Source organism: Prorops nasuta, unplaced genomic scaffold (genome assembly GCF_024137725.1).
Source record: "Prorops nasuta isolate Cenicafe-Biocafe unplaced genomic scaffold, Cenicafe_Pnas_1.2 PNAS00001, whole genome shotgun sequence".
Lineage (NCBI taxonomy): Eukaryota > Metazoa > Arthropoda > Insecta > Hymenoptera > Bethylidae > Prorops > Prorops nasuta.
In genome coordinates this window covers 17,260,133-17,283,368 of record NW_027116798.1, presented here as the reverse complement: position 1 = coordinate 17,283,368, position 23,236 = coordinate 17,260,133, and the positions used below count along the sequence as shown (strand labels likewise).

Sequence of the window (23,236 nt, the reverse complement as noted above, 5' to 3'; positions counted from 1 at the left end):
AACAAGGTTGTAGCAAAGGAACGGAACAAGATTTTTCACTGTAACTGGCACAAATTGTCTCTTGTATTTTCTTATATCTTAATACATATTTTATTTACCAAAATATCGGTATTGTACTCCAAATTCTATCCGTTTTGATGTGGAATTGGCCCTTACATCATTAACTATTCTAATAAACAATATTGTCGGTTATCCTGATTTTAAACAGTTTTAACCCTGACGCACTTTATCCGACGGTTGCTGTGTAAAATAGACTAGGAACTTCAATCTTTCCTATGTAAAATAGTAATAGCTTTTAAAATATCAAAACCAAAATTAAAAGTAAAAGCAATTAGGTTGTTCTAACTAATGTCAGGAGTTATTAATTATAGTCGATACTGAATTATATTTTTCTGAATGAACTATAATTTCATAAGTTACTGATAGGTAAAATGATTCAAATAGCCTATAAGCTAATACGAAAAATGTAATGCCAACGACTCTTATGTATACAGGATGGTCGTCAATATTTCAGCAGAGATACGATGACCTGATATTAACCTCTTAGTCTTGATAAGCGCGTATTGCTAGGTTACATCAGCTACTGTATAACTTATAATTTCATTCAGTTGTGTCTCGTCTATCTTAACGTTTGTTTGGTATTGGGCTATTTAAGCGTTTCTAATTATATATGTGAAAGTTGATTACAGGTGAGTTATATTATAGTTTATTTGTTTTTATTAAAAATGGGGGTAGGAGCACAGTTTTTCATAAAATTTTACATGGTTTATAAAATAAACATTACTTTAATAGGAGATTATACACTATTCCCATAGGGGATATTAATAATTTTTGTAGGCATGATAAATTAATAAAAAGTATATCTTGAGGTCTTATTTTTTCTAATATAATTTCAGTTTTCAAAAACACGAGAAAACTATATGTGAGCTTGTGAGATCATATATTCCAACTCCAATAATATATCCTAATGCCAGTTGATATTAAAAAACGAAATCTTATCAAATCATTATAGCTAGTATTTTTTTTTAAAGTTATTACGGATGAATTTTTTGTTTTTTAATTGTATAAGCATTCTATAGTTGAATAAAATGATCTAATGAATCGTTGATCATTGGATAATAGCTACTGTATTTTTCAATGAATAGGAATTTCAAATTAAAGAATATTTTATTATTAATAAGTTTTAATGAGGTATAAACATAACAAAGATATAACAAATTTGTGTTCATGATTTGTCTATAAATCTAGATCCTTGATTTCAGTCTAAAATGTGCTAATCACTATTTTTCTAGCAAGTTCTTTACATTTCTTTATAATAAAAACTATATAAAACAGTGTATTTTTTCTTGTTCAATGACTGAGAAAAATATATGAAATAGAAAACTGAGAGTATTAGCAGGATTTTTTTCTAAATTTGTTAAGTTTATTGACAGTGTCAAATATGATGGATGTAATAAATCCAACCTTTATAACACAATTATACAGGCTGTAACAGCAATAATATTTTTAATTTTAACCACATATTCTTGAGGCTAAACTAAGCAAAAAAGTTTTATACTTTTACACCCGTAAAAGCATCATTGCTGAGATAAATTAATCTCAAAGCGATAAATCAGGGCTTTCATTTAACGACAAGAATACTTTACTCTCGCTTTCGTTGATAGTTTTCCTTCAAAAAATAAAAGTTTGTACTTTTCCACCGATCCGTATATATTGTCGTACACACATATACACACACGCACGCAACTACGCCGATTATTAATATTACCTTCTAATGTCACATTCCTGATCCTGGTGCTGATTAAATTTATTTTCTGCCTATTTTTAAAAGGATTCTCCGAAATCACCTATTTAGTTAATAATCTTGGTTAACGCGCGCGATACGGCGTTATTTGTAGATTGATTTAAAGTCGTTTTATCTTATCGGTGACGCGGCATAAGAACTGCTCTAGGGTAGTCTAGAAATAAGTAGAGCCATTCCACGTCAAAACTGACAGATTTCGGAGTGCAAAACCGATTTTTTTTAAATATATGTTAATATATAAGAAAAAACAAAATTTTGGCGCTAGTTAGAGTCAAAAATCTTATTTCGTTCCGGAGACACAAGCTGTCAAAGTTTGTACTTTTGCTGTTTTTGGTAAAAACACGTAATCTTTGAAAATATATATATCGTAAACGAATAAAGGTAGAAGACCCTAGCTGGAACGAGTGTACTAGTCTGGGAGAAATAGCATTTTTGAATTTCCACTTCGTGCAATAGAGAATTTTAATTTTTTTATGTATAGTTTAGAACGTCCTTAAAGAGCTCCTAAAGTCTCGAACACGAAGGAGGTCGGAAAAGTTATTATTAATTCAAAAAAATGTTGAAAAATGCGTTTGTTTCTGGATTAACTTAAATAACTCGCTTATTATTAATCGTATCAAAAAATGTGTCAAATATAACTTGTTCGTAATTAAATTTTCAATAAGATAGACGGGGTTCAAAAAAGCAATTTGTTTTGTTTATTTGCAAAATCATTAATGAAGTACAGGAAGTGGAGAATAGTTTAAGTAGTGATAAACCATATAACAAAAGCTTGATTGCTATTGAAAGTTCACTAGAAGGTGTCTTTCAGTAAGTACAATTTGCTATAAAAGCCATTTTTCGATATCTAAAAATGGTGGCCTCTTGCAAAATTATTTATGTTAAAATTTTAAGTAGCTGCCAATTTTTTCATGACGGTCATAAATTAATGAAACTAATTGTTAAAAATTGGTATTAACGTTATTAACAAATGGTGTAAAGAGCATATTTTTCAATAATAAACAAAACATTTTTTAAATGAAAAAACCCTTTGCTATCATCCGTATTTCAGCAACTATTGAATTTTAACAATTGCAATAAAATGCATTGTAATTTTTATAAAAAACCATGAATTTAAAAAAAAAAATATTGGCGATTGGAGCAGTAGAAGCTGAGATCATCAAGTTTTACTTCACGGTGCACTACGTCGAAAGTATTTGACCGCTCGACCTGAAATATGGCACAGTAGTAGTGCACATATCACCCTATCACCTAATTTTTTTTCTTAATCTTACGTTCAATTTTTCTTGTTTGCAACGAAGAAGAATCTGTTAGAAATCATGCGCTCGGTGGTAGCGATCTCCTCGCTACGTAGCTCGGTGGGGGGGGGGGGGGGGGGGGGGGGGTAGTGCCTGAACAATGGAGGAGGCGTGCTGGAGATATTAAACAACTTAATTGAAAATTTTTTTTCTATATAACCAAAGGTCGTAGATGGATGATTTTTTTTTAAATTGTATATTATTTTTTCCGTACTTTCCAGCAATATTTATACAAATTTTATAAGAATACGGCAAGTTTCAGAAAACTATGCTTTTTAATTTATTTGTAATTTTCCAGGATTTCAAATAAAGTACAGATATGTTTTTAAATTGCAGTTAAATATCATATGTATATTTAACTATGCAATTTAAAAACGTGTCTGTACTTTATTTCTAATTCCTGGAAAATTACAAATAAGTTAAAAAGCATAGTTTTCTGACACTTGCCATACTTTTATAAAAATTTGTATAAATATTGCTGGAAAGTACGGAGAAAATGATATACAATTAAAAAAAATAATCCATCTACGACCTTTGGTCGTGTAGAAATAAATTTTTCAATTAAGTTGTTTAAAATCTCCAGCGCGCCTCCCCCACTGTTCAGGCGCTACCCTGACCATCGCGCTACGTAGCGAGGAGATCGCTACCACCGAGCGCGTGATTTCTAAAAGATTCTTCTTCGCTGCAAACAAGAAAAATTGAAAGTAAGATTAAGAAAAAAATTTAGGTGATAGGGTGATATGTGCACTACTACTGTGCCATATTTCAGGTCGAAAGGTCAAATACTTTCGACGTAGTGCACCGTGAAGTAAAATTTGATGATCTCAGCTTCTACTGCTCCAATCGCCAATATTTTTTTTTTAAATTCATGGTTTTTGATAAACAGTACAATGCATTTTATTGCAATTGTTAAAATTCAATAGTTTCTGAAATACGGATGATAGCAGAGGGTTTTTTCAATTAAAAAATGTTTTGTTTATTATTGAAAAATATGCTCTTTACACCATTTGTTAATAACGTTAATACCAATTTTTAACAATTAGTTTCATTAATTTATGACCGTCAGGAAAAAATTGGCAGCTACATAAAATTTTAACATAAATAATTATGCAATAGGCCACCATTTTTAGATATCGAAAAATGGGTTTTATAGCAAATTGTACTAACTAAAAGACACCTTCTAGTGAACTTTCAATAGCAATCAAGCTTTTGTTATATGGTTTTTCACTACTTAAACTATTCTCCACTTCCTGTACTTCATTAATGATTTTACAAATAAACAAAACAAATTGCTTTTTTAAGCCCCGTCTATCTTATTGAAAATTTTATTACGAACAAGTTTTATTTGACACATTTTTTGATACGATTAATAATAAGCGAGTTATTTAAGTTAAACCAAAAAGAAACGCATTTTTCAACATTTTTTTGAATTAATAATAACTTTCCCTACCTCCTTCGTATTCGAGACTTTAGGAGCTCTTTAAGGACGTTCTAAACTATACATAAAAAAATTAAAATTCTCTATGGCACGAAGTGGAAAAAGTGCTATATTTTTGTGTCATTTCTCCCCGACTAACTCATGAAGAATCATATTTTATTAGAAAAATATTTTTAAAAAAAGTTTTTTATAATTGGTTATAACTATTAACAATTAAAATAAACATTTGAATTAACAAATGTGTTGTCATACTCTGACAATTATAAAAAAATATCAGGAATATTCCATGGAATGTGCTCTACAAAGAAAAAAATTAAAACGCGTAAACTCTCTTGGTATTGATAGTGAGAAAAAATATTTTATCACGACGAGCACGGCCAGAAGCGTTGTTCGAGCGACGTCAACCGGTGAAGCGCTGCGTAACTGAGCGCGGCTACTCTCTACATGTCGGAATCCATCAATCTATGGATAATCCGAGTTAATAACATGTTTTAATTGTTTGTTTACGTTTTATAACTATTATAAATTAACAATATATTTATTATTATTCTGCTTAATAAGCAGTCGTAATTTATTTACAAAATAATAAAAAATAAGGCATTTGTACATGGCATTGAATATACAAATTATACATTAATTTATATTTACATATTTTATTAAATTATGGCAGAAGAAAATATTATGAATATGAAACTGCTATACTGAAAATGTTTAACAAACTTTTACAATTATATAATTATCTGATTGAAGAAAAGCTTTAGTTTATAATTGTGTTGCTGAATCAATCGTTAAAAATGCACGATAATTTCTAGTTCCTTTAACTATTTTCGCTTTTCAAAAAGATCGTTCAAATTGTTTTAATACTGTTCATGTTCTGCATTAAGTAATGAAGAACATGAACAGCATTAACCCATTTGCATCATAAGCGCACATATGCGCCCATTTTGCCTGGCCACTATCACCAGAGCGCGCATATATGCCCAAGTGCAAAGTGCGCATATATGCGCGCTCTGGTGATAGTGGCCAGGCAAAATGCGCGCATATGTGCGCTTATGATGCAAATGGGTTAAAACAATTTAAACGACATTTTTGAAAAGCGAAATAGTTAAAGGAACTAGAAATTATCGTGTATTTTGAACGATAGATTCAACAACCCAATTACAAACTAAAGCTTTTCTTCAATCAGATAATTATACAATTGTAAAAGTTTGTTAAACATTTTCAGTATAGCAGTTTCATATTCATAATATTTTCTTCTGCCATAATTTAATAAAATATGTAAATATAAATTAATGTATAATTTGTATATTCAATGCCATGTACAAATGCCTTATTTTTTATTATTTTGTACAAAATGACGACTGCTTATTAAGCAGAATAATAATAAATATATTGTTAATTTATAATAGTTGTAAAAACATAAACAAACAATTAAAACATGTTATTAACTCGGATTATCCATAGATTGATGGATTCCGACATGTAGAGAGTAGCCGCGCTCAGTTACGCAGCGCTTCACCGGTTGACGTCGCTCGAACAACGCTTCTGGCCGTGCTCGTCGTGATAAAATATTTTTTCTCACTATCAATACCAAGAGAGTATACGCGTTTTAATTTTTTTCTTTGTAGAGCCCATTCCAAGGAATATTCCTGATATTTTTTCATAATAGTCAGAGTATGACAACATATTTGTTAATTCAAATGTGTATTTTAATTGTTAATAGTTATAACCAATTATAACAAACTTTTTTTAAAAATATTTTTCTAATAAAATCTGATTCTTACTGAGTACACTCGTTCCAGTCAGTCTTCTATCTTTATTCGTTTAGGATACATATATTTTCAAAGCCTACGTGTTTTTACCAAAAACAGCAAAAGTACAAACTTTGACAGCTCGCATCTCCGGAACGAAAAAAGATTTTTTACTATAACTAGGGCCAAAAGTCTTGTATTTTCTTATATATTAACATATATTTAAAAAAATCGATGTTGTACTCCGAAATCTGTCCGTTTTGACGTGGAATGGCCCAGTATTATATTAAATAAGCAATTATAAGAAATCGTATTTTTTTCTGTTTTTGAAAATCTTACTGTTTCATCAGATAGAGCAATTTGTTACATCATTAGAAGATCAAAATGACTTGAAAATAGATTCTCAAGTAAGGTCATAGTCTTCAATAGAAATTTCAATCTAAGTGGAGAGGTTGAGGGATCCCTTTAAGAATAAATAAGCCTTTTTTCATTTTATGAAGGGAGAAGCCAAAAAATTAAGAATAATTTTTTGTTAATGCTGTAGATTATTATTAATAGTCTTTGCACGCTCTTAGGTACGAAAAGATTTCAAAGATAAATTAGTAAATGCTTATGCTTTTCTCTCCACTTTATTACGATTTGCTAGGTGAATTGTAAAATATTTCTTTTTGGTGACCATATCAACTTCTAGTCACTATAAACTTGAATTTGACCTAGCAATTGGCAAATTTTACTGGCAAGTCCATTTAGGCAGACACTGTGCAAAAAGTATTAGGCAAAAAGGCGAAAACTATGGGCAATCTACGCGGCATAAAGAAAAAATTATTTTTAATTTTCTGGTTTGTCCCTTCATAAAATGAAAAAATAGCTAATTTATTCTTAAAGAGGGATCCCTCAAGTTCTCCACTTAGATTGAAATTTCTATTGGACTATGGCCTTACTTGACAATACATTCTCGAGTCATTTTGATCTTCCAATGATGTAGCAAACTGTTCTATCTCATAAAACAGTGAGACTTCCAAACACAGAAAAAATACAATTTCTTATAATAGCTTTTATGATAAAATACCTATGTTTTGACTACCTTAGAGCAGTTTATATGCTGCGCCACCGAAAAGATAAAGCGACTTGAAAATTAATCTACTAATAACGCCGTATTTTTATCCAGACTTTTCAATTTAATGGATGCTACTAAGGATCCTTTTAAAAATAGGCAGAAAATAAATTTCATTAGCATTAGGATAGAAATGTAAGACATTAGAAGGTAATATTATTAATCGCCGTCGTTGCGTGAGTATGAGTGTGTATGCGTGTACGACAATACGGAACACGCGACGGAGAAGTACAAACTTCTTTTGTTTTTTAAAGAGGAGCTGTTAACGAAAGTGAAAGAAAAGTAATTTACCCGTTGAATCAAAGCCTGATTTATCGGTTTTAGGGGCTACACCAGTGTAACCCATGAAAAAGTAGGCGATTTTCGGGAATTTTTTTAAAAGGAAGTACACGATAGAATCTTTTGAATTTTTTTGATATAATAATGTATATTTTCAGCTACATTTGAAAAAAATTTTTTTTACAAAACTATTGAAAAATAAGAGTTATGTGCTGTCTTCGGAGGTGCTAAAAAAAAAGTTCCCCAACTGCTGACATTATTCCGGCCGAATGAATAGCTGAATCAAAAAAATTCAAAAGGGTAATTAAAGTTGAAGATATTTCCTATACAATGACCTACGATTTTTGAAAAATATAAAAAATTAACAATATGGCGTAGTTCTGAAATAAAATGTCGTTTTTGGGGTGAAAAAATGGTCGTTTTTTTAGTGCCAAATTGACATTTTTCAATCAATCAAAAATATCGTAGGTCATTGTAATGTAAATATATTCAAGAATACTCAGTTTCAATTTGAAGTCGATCGGTCAATTTCTCTTTGAGTTATGATGTTAGCAATTTTGAAAAATGTCGTTCCGAGAAAAACGCGTTTAAACGGCTCTAAATATATTTAAAATGGCATGATACAAGGACCGTATAACTTATATAGGCTTCCTATATTACCTACGTACTGTTTACAATGCAAAAGATTCGAGGGACTACACAATAACTCCCATACTCCGCCCATAAGCAGCTGGATCGGTTTATACCTGCTAGCGGTCGACTTTTCGATCGCTGCCATTCAAAAACTATTCAAGATACGACCTTGACAATTTCACAGGATATTTTTGAAAGTATAAACTATCGAATAAGCAAATAAAACGATTTTTTTTTTAAATTACACTGGTATAGCCCCTTGAAATTGATTTATCTCAGCAATGATGCTTTTCCGGACCTTATAGTATAGGACTTTTCGGCTTAGTTTATGCTCAAGAATATATGGTTAAAATTAAAACCAGCATTGCTGTTATACCCTGTATATAAATCTTTTATATTGAATTTTGTTAAATATTTGTTCGATGGCTTATTAAAATAGACATTTCAACATATTTTCAGCAAAACAATTCATTTGACAAATCATTGCACAATAAGTTATAACTCAATAAACAAATTAATTTATTCATACAATAAACTATGAGAAATCACTGCATCAGTTATAAATATGCACATTTCCTAATTAAATTATTTAAATTAAATACTACACATATTTTTATTCATAAACATTTATTTTTCATATTTCTACACCTCATCGTATATTAATCACTTCAATAACATATTTATTACGCGGACCTGTTAAAACAGTATGTACTACCAGTTTAAAAATTATTGACTCTATAAAATGATATCACATTCTCACTGATGCCAACCTGATTTTCAGCATTTACATTTTTATCCATTATGTTGAACATGAGGCTTGTCTGATTTGCGAAGTGGTACCGGCCCTAACATATATAGAAAATAATAGACCTGTTATACCACCAGAAAAATAACTATACATTGCTTTATATATATTATGAACTCATGACTCATATAGAAGAGTATCAATTATATTTACTTACTTAAATTTATTATTTTTATTTTTTGAAATTTGTTGTGTGTATATGCTTTAAAACAAAAATTCATTTGAAATTTATTTTTATCTATATCTATAGTTATATAAAATTCAATGCCGGAAATGCAACAGCTTGGCAAGCTGTAAAAAGAGTAGTGAAAACATTATGTATTATACGGAATACATTTATTCGCAGGCCTACAATAGATGAAAGAGAAGTTACTGCCAATATAATATAAGAAACAAATATAAATTTTCAATAAGAGTCAGTATTGTTAACCTTTGGAGCGCCGGAAAGTCTTATACAGGGTGGAACGTTAACGCCGCACTTCCTTTAAACGGGTTATTCCTGAGACTTTTCTAAGGAAAACGCCGTTGGCCGTTTTAAAATCTAGCCACTGGTTAAGGAGATATTAAAGATTAAATTTTGTATGCAATTATTGATTTTATATATGATTGCAGTAGTATTTGTATGTACGTGTGGCAAGTGCAAGTATAAGAGAGAAGTTGCTGCTATGACGTTTCACTCTCCCCTTTTATTGATTTTTTCGGAATCGTTGAGAAGTTGCTGCCGGTTAGCTGTTTTGCTTTTTTATTGATTAGCTGGAAATTTGGAGATTTAATTCGCGTTCTCGCGCAGAAACTAACGCGTACGCGCAATTTACCTACGGACAATCTTGATTAACTGTTATTGTGTGCGTCCCCATACCATTTAATTTCCAATGCCAAATAATTAATGGGCAAATCGAGATAATGTAAATTAAATTCTATGAGGATTGAACACTTTAAACCAAGACTATGCTCCAGTCAATGAGCGCTCAGTTGTGCATATCTGTCGTTCATTGACTGTAAGCGAGAGAAGGAAGCTATAGCCGAATTGTCGCGTCGTTGACGGTTAGCCTAATAAATGAAAAGATTGCGTAATCAAATGTTTATTTACCTGATTTTATGGAGCAACTTCAAGGATGGGCAGCATTGTAAATGTGCTCCATATGGCCACCTTCAGCATCAATGCACGCCCTTGCTCGTCGGAGAAGATTTGCTTGGACAGTGGCTACCATCTCAGGTGTGATCTCCGTGATAGCCACATCCAATCGCGCTGCTAGTTTTTCCTGATCCCGCATTAAATATCTTCCCGTATAGACCTTTTCTTTCAAGGTCCCCCAAAAGAAGAAATCTAATAGATTCAGATCAGGAGAGATCTAGCAGGCCAAGGGATGGGACCACCACGGCCGATCCATTTGTCGGGAAACTTGCGGTGCAGCACGCCTTTCGCAGTGGCCGTGTTATGCGGAGCTACTCCGTCGTGCTGGAACCACATTTTCTGCCGAATAACTGTCCAAGCAAATCTTCTCCGACGAGCAAGGGCGTGCATCGATGCTGAAGGTGGCCATATGGAGCACATTTACAATGCTGTCCATCCTTGAAGTTGCTCCATAAAATCAGGTAAATAAACATTTGATTACGCAATCTTTTCATTTATTAGGCTAACTGTCAACGACGCGACAATTAGCTATAGCTTCCGTCTCTCGCTTACAGTCAATGAACGACAGATATGCACAACTGAGCGCTCATTGACTGGAGCATAGTCTTGGTTTAAAGTGTTCAATCCTCATAAAATTTAATTTACATTATCTCCATTTGCCCATTAATTATTTGGCATCGGAAATTAAATGGTATGGGGACGCACACAATAACAGTTAACCAAAATTCTCCGTAGGTAAATTGCGCGTACGCGTTAGTTTCTGCATTAGAACGCGAATTAAATCTCCAAATTTCCAGCTAATCAATAAAAAAGCAAAACAGCTAACCGGCAGCAACTTCTCAACGATTCCGAAAAAATCAATAAAAGGGGAGAGTGAAACGCCATAGCAGCAACTTCTCTCTTATACTTGCACTTGCCACACATACATACCAATTCTACTGCAATCATATGTAAAATCAATAATTGCATATAAAATTTAATCTTTAATATCTCCTTAACCAGTGGCTAGATTTTAAAACGGCCAACGGCGTTTTCCTTAGAAAAGTCTCAGGAATAACCCGTTTAAAGGAAGTGCGGCGTTAACGTTCCACCCTGTATAAGACGATCACGAAAAATTATTACTTGCATGCGTGGGGTTCCTAGGACATTCAGTTGGTACCCCTCTGAAGTAATTTCATATTTGGCTAACAGATGGCCATTGTTGCATAACTCTTCTCGCTGATAATAAGTCTTCTGCGCTAATACTACTTGTGCTCCAAAATCATCTCTATTTGCTTTATGCTTTACGTTTAGATCTTTTATCTAAATATTTTATATCGGCTATCGACTACTACTAGCTTAATATTAATTTACTTTATACGTTTATTCCTAAAAATAATGGTTAACACCGAAGAAACATAATTTGGTCTAATAACGAATCAGAGAGCCAGATTCTTCTGGTGATGTGAGCAGGCTATAATAGAGATCAATGATGATGATTATGATACGGGTATATACTCTTCTGATATCAAATATGATAGATTCTTTTATCCTTCAACAAAGGATTTCACCGGCTCATTTCAGGTTCATGATTCTGTCAGATGTTGCAACCTACCTCTTGATTATTTTGAGCTCTTTTTTGACTATTCTCTCTTCGAAATGATCAAATCTCAAACGAATTTAAAATAGGAACAAAACCCTGAATCTTATCGTTTGAATATGAAGGCTTGGGAACCAGTGACAGTCAATGAGCTGCGAGTTTTCTTAGCTCTTACGATCAATATGGGTCATGTTCCAAAGAGTAAATTGGAAAACTATTGGATTACAGATCCTTTATTATTAACTCTCATTTTCAACACTGTAATGTGTCGAAATAGGTATTTACAAATCCTGCGCTTTTTGCATTTTGCAAATAAAGACGAATTGGTAAATCATCCATTGAAAAAAGTGAAACCTGTAATCGATGATCTTCGATTCAAATTTTCACGTACTATATCTCCGGGGAAGAATTTATGCATTGACGAAAGCTTAGTGTTGTTGAAAGGATGCCCAATGGAGTGATGTCCGTTAAAAAACGTTAATAAAACGTTATTGTGGTTGAAAATTGGTATACGTTGAAATTTTCAACGTATCTAAACCATTGATATAAACCCGTTTTAATAAAACGTATCTTTAACGTTTCCTTATTTTATAAAATAAACTGAACTATAAAGCACTAGTTATAGAAACGTTTAAATGTATCATTTACATGCCTACAAAAAAAATACTTTTTAATATCTTTGAAAAATATACTATTTAAAGCAATATTGCAAAAAGTATACGTTGTTAGAACTTTGACAGTTTAATATAGTAAAAACTTTAATGATTTAACCAAAAATATATTAAATATCAATAACATTTCAAAACGTTATAGTTCACGAACAATTCAACGTCGCTTCAACGTTTATTACTAATGTCAAACCTTTTTAGTGAAATACTCCACATTGAAGAAACGGCGAAACATAACGTTGTTGATACTAAATTTACGTATATTAAAATATAACGGTTTAAATTGCTTAATAGATCAACCGAAATTGATAAGTTATAAATTCTTGTTTCAAGGTAATGGTTAAACGTTAATAAGACATTGATTATTGATATAAACCATTTAATTCATAAAAATAACATTGGTAAAATGCCAAAAATTAACGTTAATAAATCGATATATGGAAATTGATATATAACGATTTAAAATGCTTAAAGAACTAACAGCGAATTTATAAGTTTTAAACGGTTATTTCAGAAGGACAATTAGACGTTTCGGTAACGTTGATTATTGACATACATCTTTAACCCGGCAATGGGCGCGCTGGGTGTCCAGAACACCCCAAGAATAGAATTCTATTCGTAACGTAGCGAAAAATTTGTGCAGTCACTTACAAATATTAGCGTTTAATTAATACAAATAATGTAAAGAAATGCAATTGCTATTGCACACCAAAGGGAACTTCGCATAGATGATATTTATTCAAAAATAAATCTGTATTTGTAAATATTTTACGTCAAGCAACGAAAATCAAATGGGGTATCCGTGGCACCCCACGCGCCTATCTATGTAAAAAAAACCACATGCCTATTGCCAGGTTAATAAAAGTGCATTCACGTTGATAAAACGGCAAAACATAATATTGATGAAATTTATCTACGTATATCGATATATAACGTAATATGCCGGCCACGTTTGAATCGAAACTTGTACATACTTTCTTCAATTAAATCTGAAGTAATTGATGAATTTCATGAGACATGTTTAATTAAAATCGAAGTGAAGTAAACTTTCACCAACGGTCATTCTTTTATTGACAATTGGTATAGCACTCAGGTTAAAGATAGTTATTTTCTATAATCACACTTTTTAAAGGTTCATCAAAATAGTATATAACAATTTATAATATTATAAAATATTACCACAACATATTGAACAAAACAGCCGGTAATGTTTATTTACTTTGTAACGCAACTTTCTTATTAATATTAATAAAATTAAATAAACAATATTGACATTTAAATAATAATTAAATAATTTCACAACCACATTAACCCATTAACGTCCAAAATGTCAAAATTTCTTGCACGTTTTCAAAGTGATTTTTTCCTATGTAATTGGCGTTGAAAAAATTCTTGAACCACATATTCTGATGTAAAATTGCATGCTCTTTCAGAATCCGTTGCCAGAATCATGATAAAACTCAGAGGAAAAGAGATATGCTCGATTGAAACATAAAAAACACCTAAATTTTCGAAAAAAAAAATTTTTAGGATTTTTTTTCGAAGTGTTACGGTGAAGATATCACCTTGCGACCGTGACCAAAGGTGATCATGGGAGTTGAAGTTTAACAGGGAATTTTTTTGTTGACCTTGAACCATCGCTTCTTTACAAAATGGCGGAAAAAACGAATTTTTTTTTTTCAATCTTTATCAACTTTTTTCTCGAAATCTATGGTCTTTAGAAAAAAATTCATAAAAACAAAAATGCCTTAGAATCGCTCGAGGAACATTCTCAAATTTTTTCAGAATTTTTTGAGACAATTTTTGATTTTCCGGGAAACTTGTGAAATGGAATTTTCAAAAATGTCTCCAAAAATTCTGAAAAAACTTTAGGATGTTTCTCGAGTGCTTCTAAGACATTTTTGTTCTTATGAATTTTTTTTCTATAGTCCATAGATTTCGAGAAAAAAATTGATAAAGTTGAAAAAATAAAAATTCGTTTCGGCCGATGTTTTGAAAACCTATTGGTAAAAAAACGTTCCGTCTACGAAAACTCGGAAAAAATTTTACAATATTGCTCGAATGATTCTAACTTATTTTCATTCTTTTTTCAAAGGCTTATAGATTCCGACAAAAATTTCATCCTTTATTTCCATTTCATTTCGGCAGATAAGCGTAATTTTTGGTCTCATGTATTCATGAATATTCGTCTTTTTTTGTTCTCTTCTTTCGTATTTTTGTATATACGGATGAGTGATAAATAAACGAAATCATTAATTTCATACATTATGTCGCGGAAACGTGTAAGATCTTCTGAATATGAATCAGATTCTTCAGATAGTGATTCAGAACGCAACGTATTGATTCCGGATCCTGACTATTCAGGTTCCGATGATTCTGGTTCCGATTTTGATTCAGATTGCGAACATGAAATACCCAATATCACTTACAATAAAGCTCGTGCAAATTATTCTGAAAAACATGATAAACTTGAAAAAGGTCATGAATTCACTTAGATTGAGGGTGAAAAGTTACACCCTGATTCTTGTGAAGATAAAGTATTATTGTCCGAATCGCAAAAAAAGAAAATACGTAGGAGCGAACCTTTTCAATTGTTTGAAACCTTTTTTTCTATTGAAATGAAAAAATATATTATTGATGCGTGTAAAGACAATGGTTATGATCTGAAATTGAAAGATCTTGATACTTTTATTGGAATAGTTATTTTTTCTACATTCAATCCCAGAAAATCACAGAGAGATTACTGGTCATTTGATCCGTATTTATCTAATGAAGTAGTTTCTTCTGCAATGTCTCGCCAACAATTTGAAATCACAAAATCTAAATTGAAGTTTTCAAAAAACAAAGACAAAGATTCAAATGATCGAGGATGGCGCGTTCGTTCTCTACTGAAACTTTTTCAAAATAACATCATGAAATTCGGAATATGGAGAACTGCTCTATCCGTTTATGAGATGATGGCCAAATCCTATGCAAAAACTGTTTTGAAACAATTTATTCGAGGAAAACCGATAAGATTTGGTTTGAAATTTTGGGGCTTGTGTACTTCGGACGGCTATCTACTGAATTTGGATCTTTATTGCGGCAAGAATTCTCAAATTGGAGATAAGTTATCTAAATGTGCTTTAGGTTCACGAGTAGTGTTATATTTATTACAACCATTTTTTCAAATAATAAGTTATAACAAAATTTCTCAATTTCATCTGTACTTTGACAACTTCTTCACGAACATGGATTTGGTATTACATTTGAAGAAATTGCGTTTGAAATGCACTGGTACTATCAGAGATAATCGAGTCAAAGAAAAAAATGTGCTTGATAAGAAAGCTCCAAGAGGGACATATGTGGTGAAGCACGACGTAAACAGTGGCATAAATTTCATTACTATCATGGATTCGAAGCCCGTCTCAATAGCTTCAACTGCAGCAGGTGTCAATCCTGTATCTATTTCAAAAAGATACAGCGCAGAGGCTAAATCTAAAATTGAAATACCTTTTCCGCAAGCTTTTCACCTATATAACAAATTCATGGGAGGTGTTGACCTGCATGACGGACATTGCAATGACATACTCCCAAGTATACGATCAAAAAAATAGACATGGGTAGTTTTTATGAGACTTATACAGGCGTCTATTACTAATTCTCTTGTAATTTTCAATGCTGCTAACGATGGAAAGAAAAAAGTTGGAATAAAGGAGTTCACTATTTCGATTGCCAAATACTACTTACAAAAAAGTAGTCGCAAAAGTAAAGCACATGGACGATCTAATAGTGACAAATTGAGGATTTGTTCCAATGGAAGCTGTCCAATAAGAACAAGAATTTTCTGCAAAACATGTAATTTAAATATTTGCAATAAATGTTGGCTAAAAAAGCACACCTAAAAGTATGAATAAGTGAGAGGCAAGGGGACTCACGGAAAACAAGCACCCCGAGACGTGAGAGGCAAGGGGACTCACGGAAAACAAGCACCCCGAGACGTGAGAGGCAAGGGGACTCACGGGAAAAAAGCACCCCAAAAGAGATAGAATTTTACCACGTCCACGCCGTAGTCTCTGGGTAACGCTAAGAGTAAAAAAATCTTCCTAAAATTTGCACAGAAATCGTTTTTTACCAATAGGTTTTTAGAACATAGCGGCCGAAACGAATTTTTATTTTTTCAACTTTATCAATTTTTTTCTCGAAATCTATGGACTATAGAAAAAAAATTCATAAGAACAAAAATGTCTTAGAAGCACTCGAGAAACATCCTAAAGTTTTTTCAGAATTTTTGGAGACATTTTTGAAAATTCCATTTCACAAGTTTCCCGGAAAATCAAAAATTGTCTCAAAAAATTCTGAAAAAATTTGAGAATGTTCCTCGAGCGATTCTAAGGCATTTTTGTTTTTATGAATTTTTTTCTAAAGACCATAGATTTCGAGAAAAAAGTTGATGAAGATTGAAAAAAAAAAATCGTTTTTTCCGCCATTTTGTAAAGAAGCGATGGTTCAAGGTCACAAAAAAATTCCCTGTTAAACGTCAACTCCCATGATCACCTTTGATCACAGTCGCAAGGTGATATCTTCACCGTAACACTTCGAAAAAAAATCCTAAAAATTTTTTTTTTTCGAAAATTTAGGTGTTTTTTATGTTTCAATCGAGCATATCTCTTTTCCTGTGAGTTTTATCATGATTCTGGCAACGGATTCTGAAAGAGCATGCAATTTTACATCAGAATATGTGGTTCAAGAATTTTTTCAACGCCAATTACATAGGAAAAAATTACTTTGAAAACGTGCAAGAAATTTTGACATTTTGGACGTTAATGGGTTAATATACTGGTTGCAATTAAGCCATCTATTCTTAAAAATATAAATGCAAACGTGTTTAAGACATAAGAATATTTATCATAATTATTTAAATATTAATTATTATTAAATAATGTTAAACGCAATGTGAATTTAATTTATTAATTTTTAAGGCTTCTTGTCGTGTTGTAGTTTTGCAAATTTTAACCATTCTTTAATTGTTTTTTGCATATAAAGTCACTCCTCTCTTCTTTTGGGAAACTTTTTCTTGTAGCCTCTGTAATAAAAATTACACAATTAGTTTTGTATTTTCAACTAAGAAGCTGAGAGGTGCTTAAACCATTTAATTACCACAAATTATTTTCGGCAAGTGTGTCTGTTCAAAACTAATTTTTCCACGACCCTTCCAATTAAAATTCATTGCTAGTGCATTAGTTAAAATGTATTTTAATATTCTCCTTGTGAGTGATTCAGGCCTTGTTCCACCTACAGAACGAAATTGTTCTACCTAAAGCGGCCTTTTCATGGTGACGCTTGACGCTACTTTGAGCGTCAAATCAGTCACGTGACTTCATTTGATGCTGAATTTTAAAATGGTCATGAAAAGGGATGTAGCAGCGTCAAAAAATTGACGCTACTTTATTTTCAGCGTCAAGAAATTAGAAAGTAATCGTTATTTCGTTAGTTGTTGGTTTGTCTGCCTTCACACAACAAGCATTTATTCGGTTTGTGTTCCAATCTCTAATTTTAATTTGCATTTGCTCCATATTGATAAATATCAATTCGAATAATGTCTTTAGCATTAAAACGTTATAAATGGGCACAAGAATGTGCTTTAAAAATTAAAGCAAATAACGACAGACAGAAAGTTTTAATAGCTTTGTTAGTTAATGAAATTATGAAAAAGAAAAAATACAAAAGCAAACGGTTTTGGGTGCACCCTGAGTTATGTGTACGAAGGAAACATGGTTTTTATCATGCTATTTATCCAGTGCTGTCATTAGAAGAAAGTATATTTAGAAATTACTTTAGAATGACGAAAAGTCAATTAGAAGAATTATCAATTATCATAGCACCTTATATCTCAAAAAAGACGGTGGTGCGAGAACCAATATCTGCTGCAGAAAGACTGTGCTTAACATTAAGGTATATATATATAATGTATGAATAATATTTTTAAAAATGAATGTTATTTTGTGAAAATTAAATCATCATTTTTACTTATATAAAATTGATATTATTATATATGGTTAGATTTTTGGCTTCTGGTGATTCTACGACATCTATTTCTTACCAATATCTTATTGGACTGACAACAGTTTCACATATAATTGATGAAACATGCGATGCCATTTGGATGTGTTTTCAAGAAAAGGTACTTCCTTCCACATTAGAGAAAAATGATTGGCTTAATATTGCTAAAAATTTTGGAAAAAAATGGGATTTTAATCACTGCATCGGTGCAATTGATGGAAAACATGTTCTTATCCAGGTAAAAATATGAACAATTTTGTACAATTAATCCATAATAATATTATTTTTAAATGCGTATAAAAATTTAGTATCTTCTCTTCTTTTAGTGTCCAGATAATTCTGGGTCTTCTTATTTTAATTATAAAAAGACTCACAGCATTGTATTGTTAGCAATATGCAATGCTGATTACATTTTTACATATGTAGACATTGGAGCATTTGGCCGTCGCAGTGATAGTGGAATCTTCAAAAGTTCTATAGTAGGCAATAAATTTAATAATAAGGAAACGAATTTGCCAGATCCAGAGCCTCTTACAATTGATGGACCGCCTTTACCGTATGGTCTTGTTAGAGATGAAGCATTTCCTTTAACAGATTATCTGCTTCGTCCGTACTCAGCTAAAGGAGTGTTAAATAGTAGGAAAACAGTTTTTAATTACAGACTCAGTAGAAGTAGAAAAGTAATTGAAAACAGTTTTGATATTTTAGTTAGCAGATGGAGGGTATTAAAAGACAAATTATCTGTAAAGTAGAAAAAGCAGAAAATATACTTAAAGCTATAATTTGTCTGCATAACTTCCTTCGAAAACAAGATATCGAAGAGAATCAATATGTTCAAGAAACTCTAATTGACAGAGAGGATTATGAATTTACTCCTGGTTCTTGGAGAAATGAAATAAAAGGCAGTGCTATCCAAGAAATACGTAGATTGGGCGCTAACAATAGCACACACAAGGCAATAGAAATTCGCGAGGAATTTTGTTATTATTTTAATAACGAAGGAGCTATTCCTTTTCAATATAGTTATTGTCAATTGTGTAAAACATAATTTCCTTTTCTACAGGGAGTTTTTCTAAAGGCGGCATATAGGAGATTCGTGTAAGTTGACTATAGCGCTCAGGATGATGGTATCTGAAAGCGCTGATTGGTCAATATCATGTAGTGCCAACATGAAATGGTCCGTTACCAATAGATGAATACGAAAAATGAGACCCATCCGCCATTTTGGAGTAGAGAAGTGTTTACATGCTAATTGTAGCAGAAAGAGGTATGAAATGGAAAAATGTCAAATACTGAGGTTACTAAAGTAAAAATGGAAAATAATGAATGGAAAGTAAGAATATTCGAACTTTCCATTCATTATTTTCCATTTTTACTTTAGTAACCTCAGTATTTGACATTTTTCCATTTCATACCTCTTTCTGCTACAACTAGCATGTAAACACTTCTCCACTCCAAAATGGCGGATGGGTCTCATTTTTCGTATTCATCTATTGGTAACGGACCATTTCATGTTGGCACTACATGATATTGACCAATCAGCGCTCTCAGATACCATCATCCTGAGCGCTATAGTCAACTAACACGAATCTCCTATATGCCGCCGTGAGAAAAACGCCCTGTATATATTGTACTCTGTAAATTTATGATGAATGTAATTACTATAAGATTTATAAATAGTATTTGTTATGCATATACAATAAAATTAACTCGTATATTAAATAAAACAAAATACTTTATTTTAATAGATACCTTACACATATGTTACTATTATTTTTTCAATTTTGAAAGGTTAGTTCTAAGATCTCCTGCATTGTGTCTAATTGCTCTGATTGTGGTAAACGTCTTATTCGTGATCCGACTAGTGAGAGAAAAGAGTCCACTTCATTTGGCTCAGGTGGTGGAGGCAATTGAATCTGAGTATTTTGACTAAGTGAATCAGCTATTCTCTCCAAGATAGACACCGTATTAGTATCAGCCCTTTTGTTTTTTATTCTTGTTTTTGAAGAATCTAAAAATTTTATAAAACGAATTTTCAAAATTGTATTACATATATATAGCTATATTACATATGTTAGTAATAATATTATCATTCGTCTACATTACTTGCAGTCTCCGGCACATCCAAATTATCCTCATTATCAGTCAAGGGATCAACATCTACTGCTTCTTGATTTGGATTATCCAAATTTGATACAGTACTGTAAATTAAAAAATTACTATAATTCAAGGAATTTATAATTGACATGAAAAATATGATATACGGCTAATTGAATCTAAAAAGTCTTACGTTTTCACAAGACAAGAGTCTCTTAAAAATTGCAGAGAGCCATAATGGCCCCATTTTCTATGCAGCTTCTTACGGGCAGATCCACTGGGACAATTTTCTGATTGGACGATTTTCCGGAAAGTGTCATGTAGGCTCTTAAATTTCACTTTTAATACATCAGCATCATATTTTCCAAAAAAATTGTAATAAATATTTTTAATAATTATAATTCTAGATTACTTTCATATATTTTCTTTATGATTATGTTTATTAGGCCGAGTCTTGCCAAATCTACTTATAGGGGAAGTAAAAGTATTGATATTAAATTAATTCTACTATATGTTTCGTAGAACATAGCATTTTAAACTTAATAGCAGTTGGTTTACTCATTCTCAACTTTAAGTATCATTAAAGCGTTATAGTATCCGTAACATAAGCTATTGCACTGGAAAAAATAGTTATTTCAAGTGATTTATACAATGTTAGGGGTACTGAATCACTATAATAATTCCAAAATTACGTAAACGTGGTAAGACTCGTCTTCATTACCATCAAATTCCTCTGCAACTTCATTCCACAATTTCTTCCGAATGACGCTATTCCGTTCCTTCAAAGGGAGGGAAAAATCCGATAAGGGCGTCTTTTTTCCACTGCTAATATCAGCATTTCCTCATCGTCAAAATTCATCCTTCTTTTTTTTATTTGATACAGAAGATGACATAGGAACTTCCCCTGCAAAATAAAATTTAATAAATTCACTTAATTTAAAATTACAATTGACAACATTTTTCACTTTTTCGGTTCACTTCATTAGAAGTTAGGTAGCTGCAGGATGGTCTCTCCGATGCATTATCACTGGACAAAGTTTGATGAATACAAGACGGCTGCTCCTCAACTGCAGTTTTTTTAGACGAACTGTCCTCTTCTCCATCTAGAATATAGATAGATATACAGAATATAACTTGCAACTTAATACAATTCGACATTTAAAAAAAAAATGGTCCTGACAAATCAAATATCTATTATGAAAATTTAATCACTCCCCAGAGAAAATACTAATTTTAAAATCAATATATTTTTTCTATAGAGTTATTATATTTTAATAATTGAAATATTTTGTTGTAATGATTATTTTTTAAGTTATCTTAGTGTCTGATGTAAATTGCTATATCCTTTATAATATAAAATTTCAAAAGTATTATTTGCGCTAACTGGAAATATATTAGCAATTAGTTAAACATACCTATTCGATAAAAGATATTATCTTTCACCACAAAACTTTGGAAGCCTTGTAGACATTCATGATATGGAATATCTTCATTCCACACATCTCGGCTGCACAATCCACAGACTTTCATCAATCTATAGTCCTACAAAAATAGAAAGAAATATAAATTTTTGCTTAAAAGATATAGCATAATTGTTATGGCATAAGAATATGATTATTAATATTTAATAGTTATATTAATTATTTAATTTAATTTCAATATAATTTATTAACTGCTTACGTCTTCGTCCATAATGTTTATTTAATCTTTACTTTTCCCTTCTTGATGACAGTTAAGTTGCCCTTGATTTTCCCGCCTTACCATTTATTTATTTATTTACCAGCTGTATGTGATGGCCATGGATTATGTTAATTAACTAGGCACGAATAGATTTAATTACCTGAAACAATCAGTAATAATTTGGAAAATAATCATGTTTCAAATTATACGTAATTATTACTGGAGTACTTATCTGACAGCTCCTTCATGTATTGTTTTTTGGTCCCAGTATTTATTTTTGACTCTTCACAATTTTCTCAATATAATGTATACACATTAAAGCATATTTTGCTATTAATAGCAAAATATGTCTCTATAATGACCTGGAAAAAACAAGATAATGTATTTTATTCCTAATTGCTTCAATAATCAATTATTTGAACCTACTGAAAAATTATTTCTAACCTTACTATCATAGATTATATAGGCTGCGTTCATTTATGTGCTGACAATACTACATACAATGACATGCACACCGAAACAGGTTATTTTGACGCTAAAAGCTGACAAAATCCAACTTCTTATTTTTGACGCTAGCGTCAATTGAAGTCACGTGACATGCCTTTGACGCTGCTTTTCAGCGTCCATGAAATTGCCCCTTAAGAGTGAATTATGAATTGTAAATAAATATAATAAATGTGTGTGTGTGTATTATGAATACTATTTTATACAGAAAAATACCATATAATTATACAAATCTAAATTAGGCGTTAAATTTTTGTTAAAATTATTAAAATCTTCCAACGTATTAATTGGGAAAAGCGGCAAATTGTCAGGTGCCGTAATTTTTGCTTCTTGCGACTTTAATTTAATCATTATTTGATTTAAAATAATAGACTGTTGATCCATTGTTTCTTTAACACTAAAGCTGCCA

The 23,236-nt window shown here is 31.5% G+C and overlaps 2 protein-coding genes across 2 annotated transcripts in view; both read left to right on the top strand.

The window, feature by feature from the left end:
• Nucleotides 1-617: 617 nt before the first annotated feature.
• Nucleotides 618-23,236, top strand: part of fat-spondin (extracellular matrix protein f-spondin) — a 431,834-nt gene continuing 409,215 nt past the window's right edge. The window contains exon 1 of the mRNA XM_066727852.1: nucleotides 618-689. The gene's annotated coding sequence lies outside the window, so the exon portion shown is untranslated. The remainder of the gene's footprint in view (nucleotides 690-23,236) is intronic.
• LOC136773359 (uncharacterized) lies at nucleotides 18,083-19,298 on the top strand. The gene is made up of 3 exons (XM_066726988.1): nucleotides 18,083-18,438; nucleotides 18,547-18,784; nucleotides 18,873-19,298. Exons 1-3 carry the CDS (start codon nucleotides 18,083-18,085, stop codon nucleotides 19,296-19,298), a joined length of 1,020 nt encoding a protein of 339 aa, XP_066583085.1.